Source organism: Nesoenas mayeri (assembly GCF_963082525.1).
Source record: "Nesoenas mayeri genome assembly, chromosome: 5".
Lineage (NCBI taxonomy): Eukaryota > Metazoa > Chordata > Aves > Columbiformes > Columbidae > Nesoenas > Nesoenas mayeri.
This window is the reverse complement of record NC_137548.1, coordinates 45,000,175-45,017,663: the sequence shown is the minus strand read 5'-3', so window position 1 is coordinate 45,017,663 and position 17,489 is coordinate 45,000,175. Positions and strand designations below refer to the sequence as shown.

The 17,489-nt window shown below is 46.6% G+C and overlaps 1 protein-coding gene and 1 long non-coding RNA gene across 3 annotated transcripts in view; both read left to right on the top strand.

The window, feature by feature from the left end:
* Nucleotides 1-2,465: 2,465 nt before the first annotated feature.
* LOC308041455 lies at nucleotides 2,466-13,163 on the top strand. Of its 2 annotated transcripts, none has more exons than XR_013922231.1 (3): nucleotides 2,466-2,708; nucleotides 11,095-11,259; nucleotides 12,174-13,163. It is a non-coding gene; the product is annotated as an uncharacterized lncRNA (long non-coding RNA). The 2 variants fall into 2 exon arrangements; XR_013922232.1 differs by having other exon boundaries at nucleotides 11,095-11,293.
* A 1,891-nt stretch (nucleotides 13,164-15,054) lies between these two features.
* The window catches only part of HSD17B12 (hydroxysteroid 17-beta dehydrogenase 12), a gene marked incomplete at its 5' end in the record, with an annotated part of 86,475 nt that continues 84,040 nt past the window's right edge, over nucleotides 15,055-17,489 (top strand). The window contains 2 exon segments of the mRNA XM_080345808.1: nucleotides 15,055-15,124; nucleotides 15,127-15,498. Of these exon segments, the coding sequence (XP_080201934.1) occupies nucleotides 15,055-15,124; nucleotides 15,127-15,498 (442 nt within the window).

Sequence of the window (17,489 nt, the reverse complement as noted above, 5' to 3'; positions counted from 1 at the left end):
AAAATGTTTAGAAGTCTCTAAAATCTATAATGTTGTTCTGTAGCTTTTTAAAAGGCAAAATTCGAAATAATAATATTTCCACTGGTAAAATAATATACAATCTCTAAAACCAGCATAAACTGCTGTTAGAAGAGCTTTGAAATAAACAATATGTGAAGATAGGTACGTAGGATTTTGCAGGTTTTTTTCCTTCCCCTAGTCTCCCTCCTTTTTGACAAGGAAAAATGAAAGATTTATTTTAAAAATAAAAGGAATAAACAAATACTATTAGAATGAAACATTATGCTTGCTATTTGGTGAAATTTGTTTTCTTAGGAGTATTTAGGTTTTTAATTGTAAGTGCTGTGAAATAGTTCAGATCTCAAAGTTTGTGGGGAGAAAATGTTTCAGCATCTTTGTTCATAGCTGAGGAATCTATTTTAGAAGTCCATTTTCCCTGTTTGCAAAATACATTTTTATTAGATCTATGTATTTGGGTTAAGACTTACTTAAAATTACTTAATTAGGTTATACTGAAATTCTAAGAGATTTAAAAAGAAGGATTATGGTAATATGACAAAACATAACACTATTTTCATTGAAATCCTTAAATAAAGCCCTTTTAACATGCCAATTTTTAAAATCTATAAATTTGGGGTGTTAAAATAGTACAAAATTTAAAAAGGCCAGACTCATAATGCAATGTATAATCCTGTACGAGTAAGCAGGGATTTTGTAGGTACATCTGGAACATGGGAGGAGGTCATTTACACCTTCAGTTTGTTTTTGAGCATTTCTCTTGTGGTATTGTCCTTTTTAAGTCTTCATTATCTATATGTAAAATACTTATAAAATCTTTGTGGTGGATTTGTAAAGAGAAAATGTAGAAAAAGAGGTAACAGTGTAGGTGCGCTAAGCTAGACGGCAATTGACTGTGTTTTCCCAGGAAATTTTGAAAAATATACCAAAGGAAAAATTGCTACAGTGAGGAATAAATTCTAAATAATTTTATTTGTGCCATTTGGAATATTGTAGCTGTGAACTGTCTTCAAAAACCTCCTGTAAGTGTCTGAAAAACAGTACAACATAAAAAAGGCTTCCAATTGTGTTTTCTCTAGATAAAGCTATTGGCTTGTAGGCTGATTTAAGGGACAAGGTATTAAAAAATAAACTTTAAAAAAAGAGCTATATATATGTGTTTCTTATAGATACTTTTTTTTTTTTTCTAAAAAAAAAAAAAAACGTGTTTTTTTTTTCCTCTGTGTTGTTTATGGTCTGAAATAAATTTGTAGTGGTTTCTTTTTAAAAAATAAGTATTTGCAAGAAAAATCTGGCAGTAGGTTTGTTTTACTTGTATTTTAATTTCGGAGAAATAGCAGAATATTTCTGGGTATTTGCTTTTGTTTCAGGGGTTGGAGCATAAGCCAGATTTCTGTGTAGTCTGTCAAGCAGTTACACGTCTGAGCATGCTACACTTTGTAGCACTACAAATTAGAGCCATTTGACTTGTATTTGCTGCACAAGGCTTTCATAAAAAATATCTCAAATAAAATAGACGTATAGGGGAGAAGCTCTGTGTGCTTTTGAGGGCGTCTCGGGGCGCAGATACCAAGCCATGGAGGGGGCTCGGGTGAGACCCAGTGAATTTTAGTCTGAAGTGCTGCTTCTGCATAACTTGGGCTGTCTGCCCCAGACCCTCTCTTACTTTAAAAATGGATTCTGACTCTCTGGGTTATTTTTTAGTTTGCAGCGGGTTAGTTGTATTCACATCATTTGCTACCTATTTTGAGAGAGGAGCTGAGAAAGTGCTGTACGTGTTAGTCATATGTACCCTGAGAACCTACACGAAGAGTATATGGGAGGGAGGACAAAACATAACAACGTGACCGAGTTTTCGCATTGTTTTCACTGCTGGATAACCCAGCATTTCCTGGTAACTTTGTCCCGAAGTTTTCTGGGAGTTGTAAGGCCATTTTTTGAGTTAATTTACTTATTACAATTTGTCTTTTGAAACATTTTTTTTTTTAAAGAAAACAAACAAAATAAAACCAAACCACAGTTGGAAAAAGATGTTTCTTTCACCTGCTTTTTATTGGCTGGCAGGGAGTGGGCAATGAGTACCACCGCGGCGAGTGGCACACAGCAGCGGTTGGGACCAGACACGGCGCTGCAGGAGTGCAGGAACCGGCCGCAGCACCAGCGGGCCGGGCCGGGCCGGGCCGCGCGCTCGGAGCGAGCACCGCCGGCGGGCCGGGCCGGGGGCGAACGGCTGCCCGGCTGCCCGCCCTCCCTCCCTCCCTCCCTCCGCGGGCCGCGGCGGAGCTGGGCCGGGGCGCGGGGCGGCCTGACGGCGCAGGGCCCACCGCGAGGAAGTGGCAGCGCTGGGCGGGGGGGCAGCGGCTGCGGAGGTGCTTCGGCGCCGCAGAGGGTTAACGGCGGCGGGGCCGGGCAGGCTGGGAGTTGTAGGCGCCGCGGCATGCCGGGAGCTGTCGTAAACGCCGCCGCGGCGCCCATCCGGTATGGCGGGCCGGCTCTCTTGCCAGGTGGGAGCGCGGCCGGGCTGGGCGCCCCAGGCCCGCCTGTTCTCAGCTGCCGTGCTGAGGCGGCCCGTGTCCGCCGGGCCTGGCCGATGCAGCTTCGGGAGCGCCGGCTTTATCCCCCGCTCCGTGAGGACCGGCCCTGCGGCGCCGGCGCGGCCCAGCCAGGACACCCGCCTCAGGCTCTGGCAGGTCAGTGCCGACTTGTCCCTTTCCCCCAGAGCCGGCCAGGCTGAGTGTCTCCGGCTCGCCCTGGCGTGCGCTGGTGCCGGCGGAGGCGCTGGCCCTTCGTGCCCGCCGGGGAGCGGGTGAGGACCGCGCGGCTGGGTCCCCCTCAGTCACCGGCCCTGAGTGAGCTCCCCGCGGCCGGGCGCGGCTGCCGATCGGGCGGGCGGGGGCCCGTGGGTGGTGGGGACGCAGAACCAGTCCGAAAGCCGGCCCGGAGCGCTCGCCAGCGGACTCGCCCGAAGGCTCTTCCTCCAGAGCGGGACTTTGCTTTTCTTCAGCTGCAAACGCGGGTCACCCGTCTGCACGGCTCCTGCTCGGAGCTCTGCGTCCCCGGGGCCGCACCTGCGGCTGCTCGGGGCCCGGCCGACGCGCTCCCTCACGGGCTCCGCGTCAGCCCAGTTGGGCTGCCGCTTTCTGGTGAGCTCTGCGCCAAACCCGGCAGCCGTGCGCTCCTGTGGTCTCCTCCGGGAGCCGGCTCGCTCGGGTAGTGGACACTTGCAAGCGGCAGGAGGGGTCTCAGTTTTTAGCTACAAGTGTGTTGTGTTTGGTGGCTTGTTGTTCCCCCCCCGCACTCCTCCCTCCACCCCCCTTTTTCTTTTTCTGTAATGTGAAAGAGAAGGATTAAGATGCGTGAAGCTGCTGATGTATGCTGAAGTTACAGAGGGACAAACTCATGAAGCTAACAGGAGTTAGTAGTCTGCTTGATAGCAAGGTGTTTTCTCTGAGAACAAAGCAGAAAGAGAAGAAAAAGGGAGGAAAAATATTGCATGTTAATTTAGTTTATGGTAATAGTGGGCCCTAAGTGCAAAATCAGCTTCTTGTTAAACATTCTGATGTCTTAAAGGAGTTTGTTAATTAGCTGGAGGTACCTTCTTTTATAAATCAGTCAGTGTATAGTAAATAGAGTAAATTTTGTTTGTTTTTCCTCAACTTTGGAAGGCAAATGTTGAAAGAGGGTGGTGCCATGCATCAGTCGTTAACTGCATATAGAGCTGAGAATGCTTAATCATCTCATGGGACCGGAATGGGAAGGATTCTTGTTAGGTGCTTTCTTTTTCTTGGTAATAGCAGTCCTCTTGAAATGCAGAAGAAACCATGATTTATTGGTTAACTGATAAATGAAGGTGTGGAAAGAAGGTAACACTCATGATATGAAACAAGAAAGGTAAATATGCCGTAATAAGTTTGTTTTCTATTGCACACATTACAGTTCAGTGAGTAGGTGTATGGGGAGCTCTACACACACTTTTGTATTTGTGTCAGAAAGCGCATCAGATTTTCCCAGTGATCATTACCTGAAATACAGTCCTTAAAGTATATGCAGGTGGGTATAATTCTTAGTAGAAAGGTGGCAAAGAAATGAAAAAAAAATTGATGGAAGGTGTTGTTCTAGTACTTAATATCTCAAAAAAGAGATAATTGTCCAAGTGTCTGCTTTATAACCCCTGGTGATTTGGACTTGCAAAGTTAAACTGCTGAAGATGACTTGAGATACAAAATCATCAAGTCCAGAATAAAATAAAATACAGGCCTTCAAGACAAGGAAAATGCATATAATCCATTGTAATGTGTTTTTAAACTTTCTAGTGTATGGGCCACTCTGTTCCCATCTGAAAAGAACCGTTGGCTTTCCAGCCTTTCAATGGGACTTTAATTTTACTGGATTATATTTTCTTATTTCAGTGGCAACGGGAGTGCATTAGCACAATAAATATAACACATCCCCTTTACAAAATGTACGGTCTAACTTTAAATAACATATAAGTAGTGAAAACTACATGTAAAGGGTGCCAAATAGTTGAGGGTACCAAATGGAAGGACAAGACTTGTAATACAGATGATCTCATCTAATAGTCATAATATACTTAGCTATAGAGCAGTTTTTGAAGGGCAAACTAAAAGACAGAAAAAAGAAAAGTGGGGTGAAATGCAACATAGTTTTAGCAGATAATAGGTGGAAAGAGAATATAGCAATGGAAAGGAGGCTGCAAAATGAATTTTTCAAATACTATATTTTAAATTATTTGATTTTTTTGCCAGTGACCCTAGTGAAAAAGAACTGTGGTGATGAAATTTTAGGACGCAAAGCTGGTGGACTGTATCAATAGGGAGGAGGATTGAAATATTTGTGTACCAACAAGATGAATCAAAACTCAGATTAATAGAATTAAGTGAGCGTTAGGGATGCAAATTGAAGCTAATCACAATTTATTCTAGAAGAGCTCATTACTTTAGTGGCGAATTGGTAGTCTGTGTAGTAGTCAGCAGCAGAATGATACTGTACTGCTATGTGATGTGGCTGAGAAAATTAAAAAAAAAAAAAAAAAGGTGGTGTCCTATTAGGGAAGGGATTTCCATTATGTACAGAAAATATTGATATCAAAGTATACGGCGTTAGTGAGACCTTATCTGTAGCCCAACTGTCACCCATGTAGCCCAGCTGTCACCAATGTTCGGATAAATGGATTTAAGCAGATAGAACAGATGCAGAAAAGAACCACATGAATGTGTTCAGGGGAATAGAAAGACTGTTTACGGAGAGACACAAAAGTGACAATTATGCAGTTTTCACATAGGGAAGGGAAATAATTATGTAAGGTCAAGATTAGTGTAAACAAACAAAACGAATGCGTATAAAGGGGATAATGGACACAGTTTGCTGGAAATTACTGGAAGAGTTCTAACTATCAGACCATCAGTATTTTGGAGTGGTTTCAAATGAGAAAGAAGTTTAAGTATGGTTATATTTGCTGTCAGCTGCTGATTACCTGTACACTCCGAATTGTGCTGGCAGAAGAGAAGCGATGTTCCGCACCTCACTGGCTTTAACACTGGGAGCAGACAAACTGCATGGTTTGGATGCTGTGGCTGAAGGTGTTCTCTCACGGTGCAGCCTGACTTCTTGTCCCTGCATGGGCTAGTCGTAGGAGTCTTCATGGAGCAGTTTTTAGGAAAGTTATTTCAGTGAAAAACCTCACGTCGTCTAGGGCAAGACAACATTGCCTTTTGAAATGTGTGTATAATCAGCTCCCTTGGGATATTACCTGAGACCTTGTATCTTTTTTCTGCCTTTTAGACTATATAGTTTTTACATGTAGCACTGAAGAATTAACAGAAGAACCTTAAAATTAGAGAGCATTTATTTCCAGCAAGGTTACCATACTCTAGGCAGACGTTTTAGGTTTTAATTGGCATTTTTGCTATTTGGGAAATTTCCACAAAGCGGGGAGATGAACAATCATTGCTCAGTCATCCGTTTTAATTTTATTTTTCAGTCCACAACTGTCACATGTTATTCGAAGAGAAGGAATTTGGGGCTAACTTCCCATTCAGTGGTCAATAGAAAATTAAGTGCTGGAATCAATCTAAGCATCAATATATGCATTAAGTGCTACCACTGGTACTTTTACTAGTTGCTGAAGCAGAGGAGTAAATGGATTATAAGGATTAAACTTCCTTCATCCCCCTAGAGGTGAACAAGTCATGTGAAAATGAAAGGCTCATTTGGTAGGACACGGTATGAAAGACTTGGAAGACAAAAAAAGAGAAATATATATTATGTCTAAATGGTTTCTTGCACATTTTTTTCTATAATAGATGGTAGGATGTGAGCTACAGACAGAATCTTGAAACTTACAGGGCAGAAATGTGACCATAAAGTGATTCTGAGTATGGAATGAAACACATTTGATCATTATTTAACCTGAATTCCTGGAAAATATTTTTCTCTTCCATCGTAAGTCTGATTCCATAAAGATAGCAGATGCTTTCTCATGTTCTTTTCTTGACCTTTTTGAATCGGAAGTAGGTTGCTGAAGTGGTGGGCATGCAGTTTTAAGACTACAGCAAAGGAAAATTTTCTGACCTGATTTGCCCATGTCATCCTACAAGGTTTTTGGCTGCAAAAAGGCATTTCCAGTAGTTTCACCAGGTTTTCGTTCTCTTGTGCTGTATTACACCTCTTGAAATACAGGAGCAAAGTTATGGGAGTGAGAAGCATTCATGTGGTAAGGTTGATAATTACATCTGCATGATTCAATAACAAAAGCAAACCAGCTAATATTTTAATATTATGCTGTTATTAAGAGTAGGACTAATCCATTCTTTTGCTGCTTTTATATAAACTAGTTTAAGAGGAATGCATACATCTGTGTACCCACACACATGTATATGGACACATACACCTATGCTGCTGCATATGCTGGTTGATGAGTAAAAATAGCAGAGGATCAATATATGAAAGTACTGGGAACTTAAACACTGAAAAAGATAAAAATATGCCAGAGCTTGGTTTGGTAGCAGTAGACTGGGGAAGGGATGGTTCACTGCAGCTTGCAGCAGCATTTTTAGGGTTGATTTTTTTTTTTTTTTTTAAATTATTGTTGTTTGTTTGTTTTTAGTTATTATTTGTAGGAATGCTTTGGAGCCAGATCATCACTGCTATAAATCTTCAGATTTTCTTTGATGTCTCCAGAAGGATAGTGATTTACATACACCCCGTGCATAGATGGCATTCTGGGTGGGGACATTATTATCGTGTCTTTTGTCTTGTATCATTTACTTCCTTTGATTTCCAGAAAGAAAACACAGTCAAAGGAAAGGTAACAATAAGCTCCTTCTGTAGGAAAAAAACAAAAAAAAAGCTCAGTACCTCTGAAGTGGTCACACAGTTGGTACAAAAGCTGTTGGGTTTTATTGTTATAGCTGCATCTATGGGAATAGAAATAGCAAGAGGAGAAACTGGAATTTTTGCATTCCCCTTTTCTCTCTCCAACTTGGGAAAAGATGAGTATGAGGAGTGTGCATGTTGGAAGAAGTGTTCCTGTTTGGGCAGGGAGGGGGCAGTGCCACGTTGCTGAAGCCAGTGGTTCCAGCAACCAGGGGTCCAAATCCGTGTTGTAATGGGGAGCAATATACAGTCCTGGGAATGACTGAATCTCCCAGGGTGTTTTTAAGATGCCAGATTTAATTGTTAAAACCTCAATGGTAAAACTCTTCAGGAAGTCTGGAAGCTGGACATTATTTAAAGAATTATGGAGAATTTGAAGAAAAAAATACAGAAGTATAATTGGGTATTAAAGATAGGAAACAGATTTTTTTTTTTTTTTTTTTTTTTTTTTTAATGCTCTCGACTTCTGTCCCTGGTAGGGTCCTAGTTGAAATCTCTGCTCTCACATTTTCTCATGTGCAAGCCGGGAATGATACATCATACTTAATGGGCATTCTTCCAAGCATAATTCATGTTCGTGAAATACTGGGAGTGACCGAGACAAAGTCTTCTAGAAGTACCAGATTATGGCATTGGCACTAGAAGTCTCTGGCAAGTGGATCTTTGAGCAGACACTCGTGTAAGACAGATCTTTTTAAAAAGGATATGATAGCAAAGCTGGCACACGGGGATATGGAAGAGGTGAAGTAGTTACGTGGAAGAGAGGGAATGTCGCGTGATTCCTGTCCCATGGATATGAACCAGCTTGTGCTAGGTGGGCTCCCTCAAGGACAATAGATGCATTGGAGGGGGTGGAGGGAGGTCTAGAGACACAATCTCACATTCAATATACTCCACAAAAGGATGCAGTGAAAGAGGGTTGAGTGTATATAATACGGTGCAATGGATGAACAATAGGTTATAGACGAGGAGACAAAGGTTTATTATCAAATGTAGTCCATCATGCGCATCTGAAAGTGAATACATCATACAGGATGACACTGAGTGTTGACAGTGGCATGAAGGACACGCATTCCTGAACTTTGTTAATTTTATCTGGACAAGTATCTGTATCGCTTAGCTACAGTTACGAAACTAGATAGCAGAGGCATCAAGGATGAAACAATGAGAACACAGAATTTTGTTTCTACAGATGATATTTTCAGCTCAAAATCAATACATTTCAGTGGGCTGTAGGATTGAAGAAGGTTAATCTTCTGTTGCCGTGGCCCATGTTGTGTCTCTCCATTAAACACATGCTGCACTTGGATTGGTGGCATGCACAACTATTAGAATTTTTTTTTGAGAAGTACTTGATTTCAAGCATTGCTCATGATTAAAAAAAACCCCCGCCTTTATATGCATGTCCTACTCAAGCCTTTCCTTGCTTTGCGTGATGAGAGAAGCTCCCCATTGTAATAACTTAGAACTTTACAAGGGGAATGGCAACAAAAAGAGGAATTTTGAGTTTTTACAAGTTAATTACTCACCTGTTAATCTGTAGTAGGTAAAAGTGAAAAATCCCTATATAAAGTAATAAAGTTTGTAGTGCCATTTGCATTGTTTCCTGTTTTTAAGGAGAAATGATTGGACCTTCTCATGAAGAGCAGTGTGCATCTGTGTGGCATGTTAAATTTACACTGTGAACTCAACTAGTTAATATGCCAACTACTGTCTTGCTTTAGGTTCTGTTTAGCTTCCATTGCCACATTTGTCTGGAATCATTTGTTGTTGAGAAATGTGAGACTTTAATCCCTGAAATAGGACAGGTTGCAGACGCCCAAGGTTTATTAAAGAAACAAGGACTGGATAGCTGTTACACAGTGTGGTAACCTAAAATGCCTGGATGACTCATTTCAAAGCTAAGACTTGTGTTGGAAAGCTGACTTGTGTTGGCAGGTTCCTGTCCTCATAGAAACTACAGTCAGAAGTGTGCAATTGCTAGATTAGAGACATACAAATAAAAATTTGTACTTGCTTATTTATTATTGCACTTAATGGTACCAGTTCCATCCCTTTCTCTCTTAGCCTGCTGCTGTTTGGCTCACTTGCACCTGTAAGCTCTCCAGAGCAGGGATGATCAGCTCTTTTGTGGTTATTCAGTATCTGGGTGAGTTGGATGCCCCTTCATGAGTGCTGAGGTGCCTTGTGTTAGGCGCACGGGAGTCCTGGAAGGGCTGAGAGCCAGTGAGCTGTCGCTGTTGAGGCACAAGTCTAAAACATAGACCCCAAACCCCTGCTTACTTGGGAGCACACAAAGAGTGAGGAGGGTTACGTAAATACCTGCTTCCAGACATGCCGAAAAACACACGCTTAAGATTTATGCATGGGATGGAACTGGCAATGTCTCTTCCAGCCCCTCCAGGGCTGCTGGCCTTGCCTCCCATCATTGCAGCTGATGAAAAACCAGTTATTCTGTGTCCTGTGCAACAGCTTCAACCAAGAGCGTCTCGCCCAGCATGTATCTGTACCGTTCTTTTAAGACATTTTGCTAGTGAAAGCCCTGTCAGGCAGAGGAGGGAATTCTGAGCTCCTGGGTCAGTGCTAAATACTGTGTAGGTTCGGAGGGGTAGCATTACCACTGCAAGGGGATGGACTAGGTGCCTAAGGCTGAGGATTGGGAATTCCACATGAGGTATCTTGCCTCACCCCAGCATTAGGATCCACTGCTGTTTGAGGTGTCTTGAGAGATTTATTGGCATGTTCAACTGGTTCCTGTAGAGTTCTTCACTTAGCAGGAGGGACGGTGTAGATGCCATTCTTCTTTTTGCCTTCAGTGTACACTGAGGCAGGGTGTCTTAATTTGAGGCTGTGGATTTAGGCAAAAGACACACCGCAATGCTCAGCACTGCAACAGCCAGACCCTTTCTTGCATTTGTGCTCACTGCAATAAGTGTGAGTAATGTGGTAAGAGAGGCATGAGAGCAGAATGACTGTACAGGAGGGAGAGCTGCACTTGACTCGCAAGAATGAAAAACATATTTGTAAAAGGATTAAATTAGCACTGGGTACAAGAATGCCATTTAATGAAACAAATGACTACACCTCTTCCCAGTGGCAGGAAAAAGTGTGACACATCACAGATAACAGGCAGTCCCCCATCCTGTTCTCAGGGTTGCTGTGGAGCAGACAGCACTACTGGCTGAGCTGGCCAGGCTGGTGTGAGGAGGGGACCCCAGCGCTAAGGCCCCCGGCCGTGCCTCGCTGTACACACAGTGAGTGGCTGCCTGTGGTTCCCAGCTGTGGAGCTTGGAGGGAGAGGAGGTGTCTTCTTCAGGTAGTGGGAGAGCAGGGCAGGAGGGAAGATGTTCATGTGAGATGTGAGAATGTGGTCTCGCTGAGATGTGTGATTGCTTGTGAGGTGTTTGTGGCAGCAAAGTCACGGAAAAATGTAATAATAAAAAATGAATCGCTCTTCTTTTTGGATGCTCTTTTACTCCCTATTTGTTGTATTTTATTTCTCCTTTCTGATATATTTTTGCCTTCTTTATGTCTCATTTTGATATCTTCCTCTCTGTAGTTCTATATCTTTATTGTTTGTTCATTTTTACTTACTGTTGCTTTTTTTACTCCAGCATGTCTTCACTCCTTTAGCTTTTCTGAATACTTTCCTTTTTGTCTCTCTTGTGATCTGCCATACAGTTTGGCCACCTTCCATGCAGTGGAGCAATGTAGCTGAGTTGCAGGTTGACTTAAGATTGCATCACCACCCTGAACCAGATTGCACCTGCAGTCATCTGGAGCTGACTACATGCCCAAACTGATAAAAGATGCTGTGGGAATGTGGATCTCTGGGGCCTTGGCAAGGTATCCTCATGTACATGTCCCTGCATGCTGATGTGTGAGTATGTTAAAGATGTCTGTCAGTTCCATCAGCTCAGCTGACTGGGTGCTCTTTTAGGCTTTGGAGCAGCTTATGGGAAATGGCAACAGACCTGCAAAGCTCATGGGAAGACCAGGATTAACCCTAAAAAGGAGGATAAGTCTGTTGCCCAGCAATGTGTGATGACCATAAGCAAGAGATCCAAAACCCCTCACTTGACCTTTGTATGATTCTTTCCCTTCCAATGAGTCCCTTTCCCTCCCTGTGACTCATCATCTTCTAAATGTAGACTGTAAGCTTCTCAGAGGACTGCCTTTCTCTCTGAACAGGGGAGCATAAAAAATAGCTACACTGTTGAATAACCAGTATTATTTTTTAACACAAAAAAACTTGAGGACTGCCTTGCTGTATCTGTGCTTCTCTGTCAAGGGATTTATCAGAACAGCAGAGCAGGTTCTGTCCTGACCCACAACAAGAAGGTCATTCAGACAAGAGGTCTCAGGAGCAGCACAGCTGCAGTACTGTGGGCGGTGGATGTGATTGTAAAAGATAGGTTGGCTCTGACAAAGGCCAATGAATCTTCCATAGCACCCATGTACTTGCTTCCTTATTTCTGACCCATTTGTAAACCAGCAGCTTTCCCGTGGTGACTGCAGTGTGGGTTACATGGACATCCAGTCAGAAGTTGTCTGTTCCCTTCAGCAGGTTGCCCAAGACCTGTCTGCTTTCCTCTGAGCCCTGCCGTGTGTCCAGCTGCCCAGTCCACTTCTGTTCTCGATACCTGGTCATCCTGGTGATGATACTGTTACCTTCTATCCCTCACTGCAGCTCTTGTTTTGTCTGTAACTTGTAGCAGATATCTTACTAGAGCTAAACTTGTTCTTTTTTCACTTTTCAGATGCTTTTGTCATATCCTGTCTCTCTATTGCCTGGTCCTCTGGAAGACAAAAGAGTGAGAATCGGCACTGTGTTATTATCCTGCAAACAGTGTGAGAAGTGCTTTGAGGGCCAATGGAAGAAAATAGTGCGTTGTGGCCACAGCAAGTGAATGCTTTTTCTAACGATGTAGAGTTGCACTCCTCCAAGGAGGAGTGGTGCTCGAACCTCCTTCTGATTACCTGTGTTCTTTTCTTTTACTGTAACAGCATTGTTTCTTTCTAACACACACATCTTCACGCAGAAATGCCAAGATTGTCCATGCAGATTAAAGTATGCTTACAAATTAAGGAATAGCTGGTATGGAACAAAAGGAAAATTAAATTGTCCCAGCAGTTTTGCACTTCCTGTAATAAAGTCCTATCTGTGGCAGGTGTTTTGCAGGATACACACTCCATGAGGCCTATGCGATTTTTCCTTATGTAAAGACTTCAGGAACTAGCCCTAGGTAATCACACTGTTAGGTGGCTCTTGAGAAGAAGCAGGAAGAAAACCTGGTGAGAACTTGATCCTCTGTGTGTCACCTTTCACAATTGAGTGACTGACAAACAAAAGGAAAAAAAGGTGAGCTAAATCACCCTGAGAATGGGTGCCTCCTATTGTGGATTAGAATGAAATCCAGTTATATGCTCCTTCCCATTATATCTGATACAACTGCTGTATCATAAAGATTAACATCTAACTGTAAACCTGTAGGTCAGCCAATAAGATGACTTGACAAATTTTTCTTTGCAAAGTGTATGACAGTTTCATGCCTTGAATGGGCATCACCACAGACAGTGTATTGTTGAATGCAAGTTCGAATCCCACTATGAATTTGTTTTGCACAGTAGATTATGAACAGAGACCTTTGATTTCTATTAATTATGGATCTTTGAGTGAAAAGCTATTGTGTATTTACATTTAATAACAGGAAATGTAACATTTATTTTTATTAAAGTAATAAAACAGATAAACCTATGAAAGCACGTTTTCATTTAATTTCCTTGATCTTTTTTCCCGTAGTGTAAGTGAAAGATCATTAAGCATAATCTTGTGTATCTCAGGACACACAGCTCATTGCATCAGGTAGTTGATGTAATACAAAAACTTCTTGTTTCTAAATAAGAGCTTTGAGGTTACAGTTGTCTTTGTAACTGCGTCCCCATGGTGCCATAATCTGATTGGGACCTTCAGGTGCAACACTTAGGGCACTAGTCACCTGTTCGATTTAGAGTAGTGCCTAATACAAGATCTTTCCAAATTCTGCAAAACATAATCCCTGAGCTGAGGAGCACACACCCTATGAACATGCAGCAGGCAAAAGTTAGGGAATGTGGAGTGGGAAAGGGAGTGAGACATTGTCCATGGCTTGTAAACCCATTCAGTTTACAGTAAGTGGGTTCTGTAAAAGGAAGCTGGATCTGAAGCGTGCCGGGGGAGGCTGCAGCCAGCATCAGTGTGGCGTGTGTGAAGTGAGGTAGAGGAGGGGATGGAGGGGAGCTGGCAAATGGCTGCAGCCTAACAGCAGCGTTTTCACGGAGGGAAGGAGAGCATGGAAAACTGAAGGTTCCTGAAAACCAGCTGGTGGCAAAACAACACGTAGGGAGCACAAGTGCCACCAGATTGAGTGGCTGTGTCAGCAGCTGGAGAGCCAGTGAGTGATTGAAGAGCAACCCAGCAACACTGGTGGATGAGGAGGATCAACTGTGACTGGTTTGGTTTCAGCTGGGGTTGGTGGCGGTACCTGGGGAGGCTGCAGTAGGCTCTTCCAGGTGTCAGAGCAGCACAGAAAGGGGATGAATTGTGAAGCACAGTGGTGCTTTGGTAGAGCTTGGAAATCTGCAGCAGTAGAGGCTGGAATTAGGTATGACCCGTTTTCTAAGGAAAGGGAGAAAGGAAATGCAACATATGAAACTACCCTTCATACTACCTGTTTTAACAACTTCAATGGGTCTGGGTCTCTGAAAGCCTCATCTAAAGATCATTTCTTGCTGCTTGCAATGAGGTTATTGTCAAATCATATAAAATGCTTGCTTTCTAGAAAAAAGATGTTGACACTGGGAGTTACAAAAGTCCACCTTTAAAAGCAGCAGGTCCCATCACCTGCCCTGCTGCTGGACTGTTCTGGCGTTCTGTTTAACCCACTCGTTGCACCAAGTCACTTGATTTTCGATCTTCCTTGGCCACTCCTGTCCTTTCAGCCCATTCAGGCAGGACATCTCAACCACGGGCTATTTTGGGGCTTCAGCCTCCCACAGCCTCCCGTGTCCCATCTCCTCACTGCCCCCAGGCTGGTGTTCGTGAGAAAGGAAGAGAAACCCCAGGCCCGTGCATGGGCTATGGGCTGCATGGCCCCAGCAGGTGGTGGAGATGGAGCAGAAGACAGCAGAGCTTTGGGCTCTTGTCCGCCACCATGGGAAGAGCCACCAAGGCGGGGGTGATTTCGGGGATGTTTCCCACACTCCCCCATGTCCTGGGGTTCCCAAGCCATCCCGCGTGGGGCTGTGGAGGCCAGGCCTCGGCCAAGGGGCTGTGGAAGGGCAGTGGGGCTGGAAGAGCACGCGCGGGCACGGCGGCTCGGGGCCAGACGCCTCCCGCGCCGGATCAGCGCCCCTGCGACCCCCCGCGCCCCGCCGTGCCGACCGCAGCGCGGGGGCGCCCCGTGGGGAAGTGCAGAGAGGGGGAGGGGAACCGTGGGACGCACTCGGGTGTGGGGCGGAGCCTGGGTATTTTATGAATGGGCCCATATGACGTCATTGGGGCGGGAAGAGAGACTCCGTCTTCCACCAATCCTGCGAGACATCCGGGAGGCGCGGCCAATCGAAGCACGGCTGCCAGGTGACGGCCATCCTCGTGGACCAATGGCCGTAAAAGTGCCGTGCCGACCACGTGGGGCACAGCCCGCAAGTAGTACGGGGGCGTGTGGCCGCTCTCTCCTTGCCCCCTCCTTTCCGGCGCGGCAGGAGTGTGGCAGGGCCGCGCGGCCCGGGGGCGGGCGGGGCCGGCCGCGTTGCCTGGTTACCCGGTAGATGAGCGGCCCCTCAGCCAATCGAGACCGAGCGGGGGCGGGCGCCGTGACGGCTGTGGGTCGGCGGTGGCCGGGAGGGCTCAGTTCGGCCGCGGCCGCCTCCGCAGCATGGTGGCTCCCGTCGCGCTCCCGGCCGCCGGCCTCCTCTACTGGGTGGGCGCACTGGGCGCCCTCTACGCGGCGGCGCTGGCCTCCTACCGCCTGCTGGCCGGCTTCCGCGTCTGGGTGCTGGGCAGCGGCGCCGCCGCCGTGGGACCGGCGCTGGGCGCCTGGGCTGGTGAGTGCGCGTCCCGGCCGGCCGCGCCGCTCCCGCGATGGCTGTTCTCATCCCCATCCTCCGGGGCTGGGACAGGCCCCCCCGGGGCAGCGCGACGGCGGCCTCGGACCGGCGGGAGCGGGGCGGGGCGCGCTTCTCGTGGGCAGAGCGGGCGGCGGGCGGGCCCTCGGGGGAACCGCGGTGGCCCGGCGGAGCGGCTCTGGGCGGCACCCCGCGGCCGGCCCGAGGCAGCGGCTGAAGGGCCGCCGGGTGCTGCAGCTGCTCCGGCCGCGTCCCCGGGGAGTCGGGCTCAGGCTTGCCGCGAAAGTTGCGGGACCGGAGGGCGCCGGTCAGAGCGGCTTCCGAGGGAAGCGCCGTTTGCTGGGACTTGGGGGCGGGCACGGCGTGTTTGAACTTCAGCTCGGGCCACATGGGCGGGCCGGGCCCCGCGGGCGCAGAGCGGTGCTGCGCGAGGCGCGGCCGCGCGCTGCCGTCCCGCTGCCGGTTCCCGTTCCCAGCGCGGCTGCTCGGCGCGCGCCTGCCCCCTCCGCGCCGGCGCTGGCGGGTGGCTCCGCGCGCTGCCTCGCACCTCATCGCTGACGTCACGGCAGCCCCGTCCCGCCGCCCCCGGAGCAGCGGGCGCTTCCCTCCGCACGCGCCGGCAGCGGGGGCGGCGGCGGCGCGGCGCGGCCCGGCCGTCTCGGGTGGCGGCGCCTCTGCGAGCCGGTGCGCGGCCCGGCGGCGTCTGCCGGCACGGGGAGCGAACGGGCGCTCTGAGGGCGCTTACAAATCCAGTGGCGCTGCGAAAGTTGTGCCAGCCCCCCCTGCAGATCGGCCCCTCTTGAGCCCTGGGACGTGGTTGCCTGCAGCTGAGGAACCTTCAGGGAAGGGCTGTAGCACGAGCTCATCCCTGGCGAAGGGGATGACAGGAGCGGTGGCCACAGCATTTAACTGGCATCCCAGAAGTGCAGGAGCACTGTGGGACTGTAGAGAGGATCTTCCCAGGAGACTGTCAGTGCTGCATTGTGCTAACTTACCTCAGTTCCCTGACTCCTAGTCACGGGAACCATGCTGGGGAAAGACCCTTCCTTCCCTCTTAAGTAATGGTGAGGAGTTAGAATTCTCTGCCAGTGCAACAGCTCAGCCCTAGGCAGTTTTCAAATCCATTGCTGCCAAAGGCAGTGTGAAGGGAAAGTCCTGTGTCTGGCTGGGTATTGTTAAGGTGAAACTGATAAAAATAATGGCAAGCTGTAAAGCTGTGAGTTTGAGATGGGAGGCACTAAAAAAAGTATTTTCTTCCCTCAAGGGGAGTAGGAAGGCATCAGGTGTTTAGACTCTGCAGCTGCTTCTAAGTGGCAGACCTGGAGGTACAGCAGCCCCGCAGCAACCTGATAAGTTTGCAGGGCTGATGAACGTGGTTCCCCATAACCTCTGCAACAGCCAACACAGAACTTGTATGTGATGACATGGTCAAGTGATAACTTCTGCTTGTGTGAGACACCAGTAAACTAGCAATGCTACTGGCAGTATTCATAATCCCAGAACTTGGACAAGTTATAGCACTGCGTAGTTCCAGCTAGAGAAATGGTATACCTGTTAAAGAGATGGTTGGAATGGGAGACCTAAAGCCTCTTTGACTTTTTAATGTTGGTTTTGAGTGTGTTACTGCATTATCAGTTACCTGCTGACCTGTTTTATATCACAGAAGTCGTGGTGGCCACTTTAGCTTGTTCTGCATTATTTCAAACATGGAAACTTGCAGTGCTTGAGCCAAATGCCAGCTTATCAGCTAGAACCACAATCTGTAGACAATGAATCTTTCCGCAGTCACATCCTCAAACATCCCATGAATGGAGAACTGTGATGCAAATGTCCTGTTATTGTTCTGTACAAGCACAGGCAGCAGCAGCAGACCATTGTATATGACCAGTGACTGCTCACAAGAATTTTTCTTTCTCTTTGCCATGATAAAAATCTTCAAGCCATAGAGCAAGAGGAGTGTTGGCAGTACA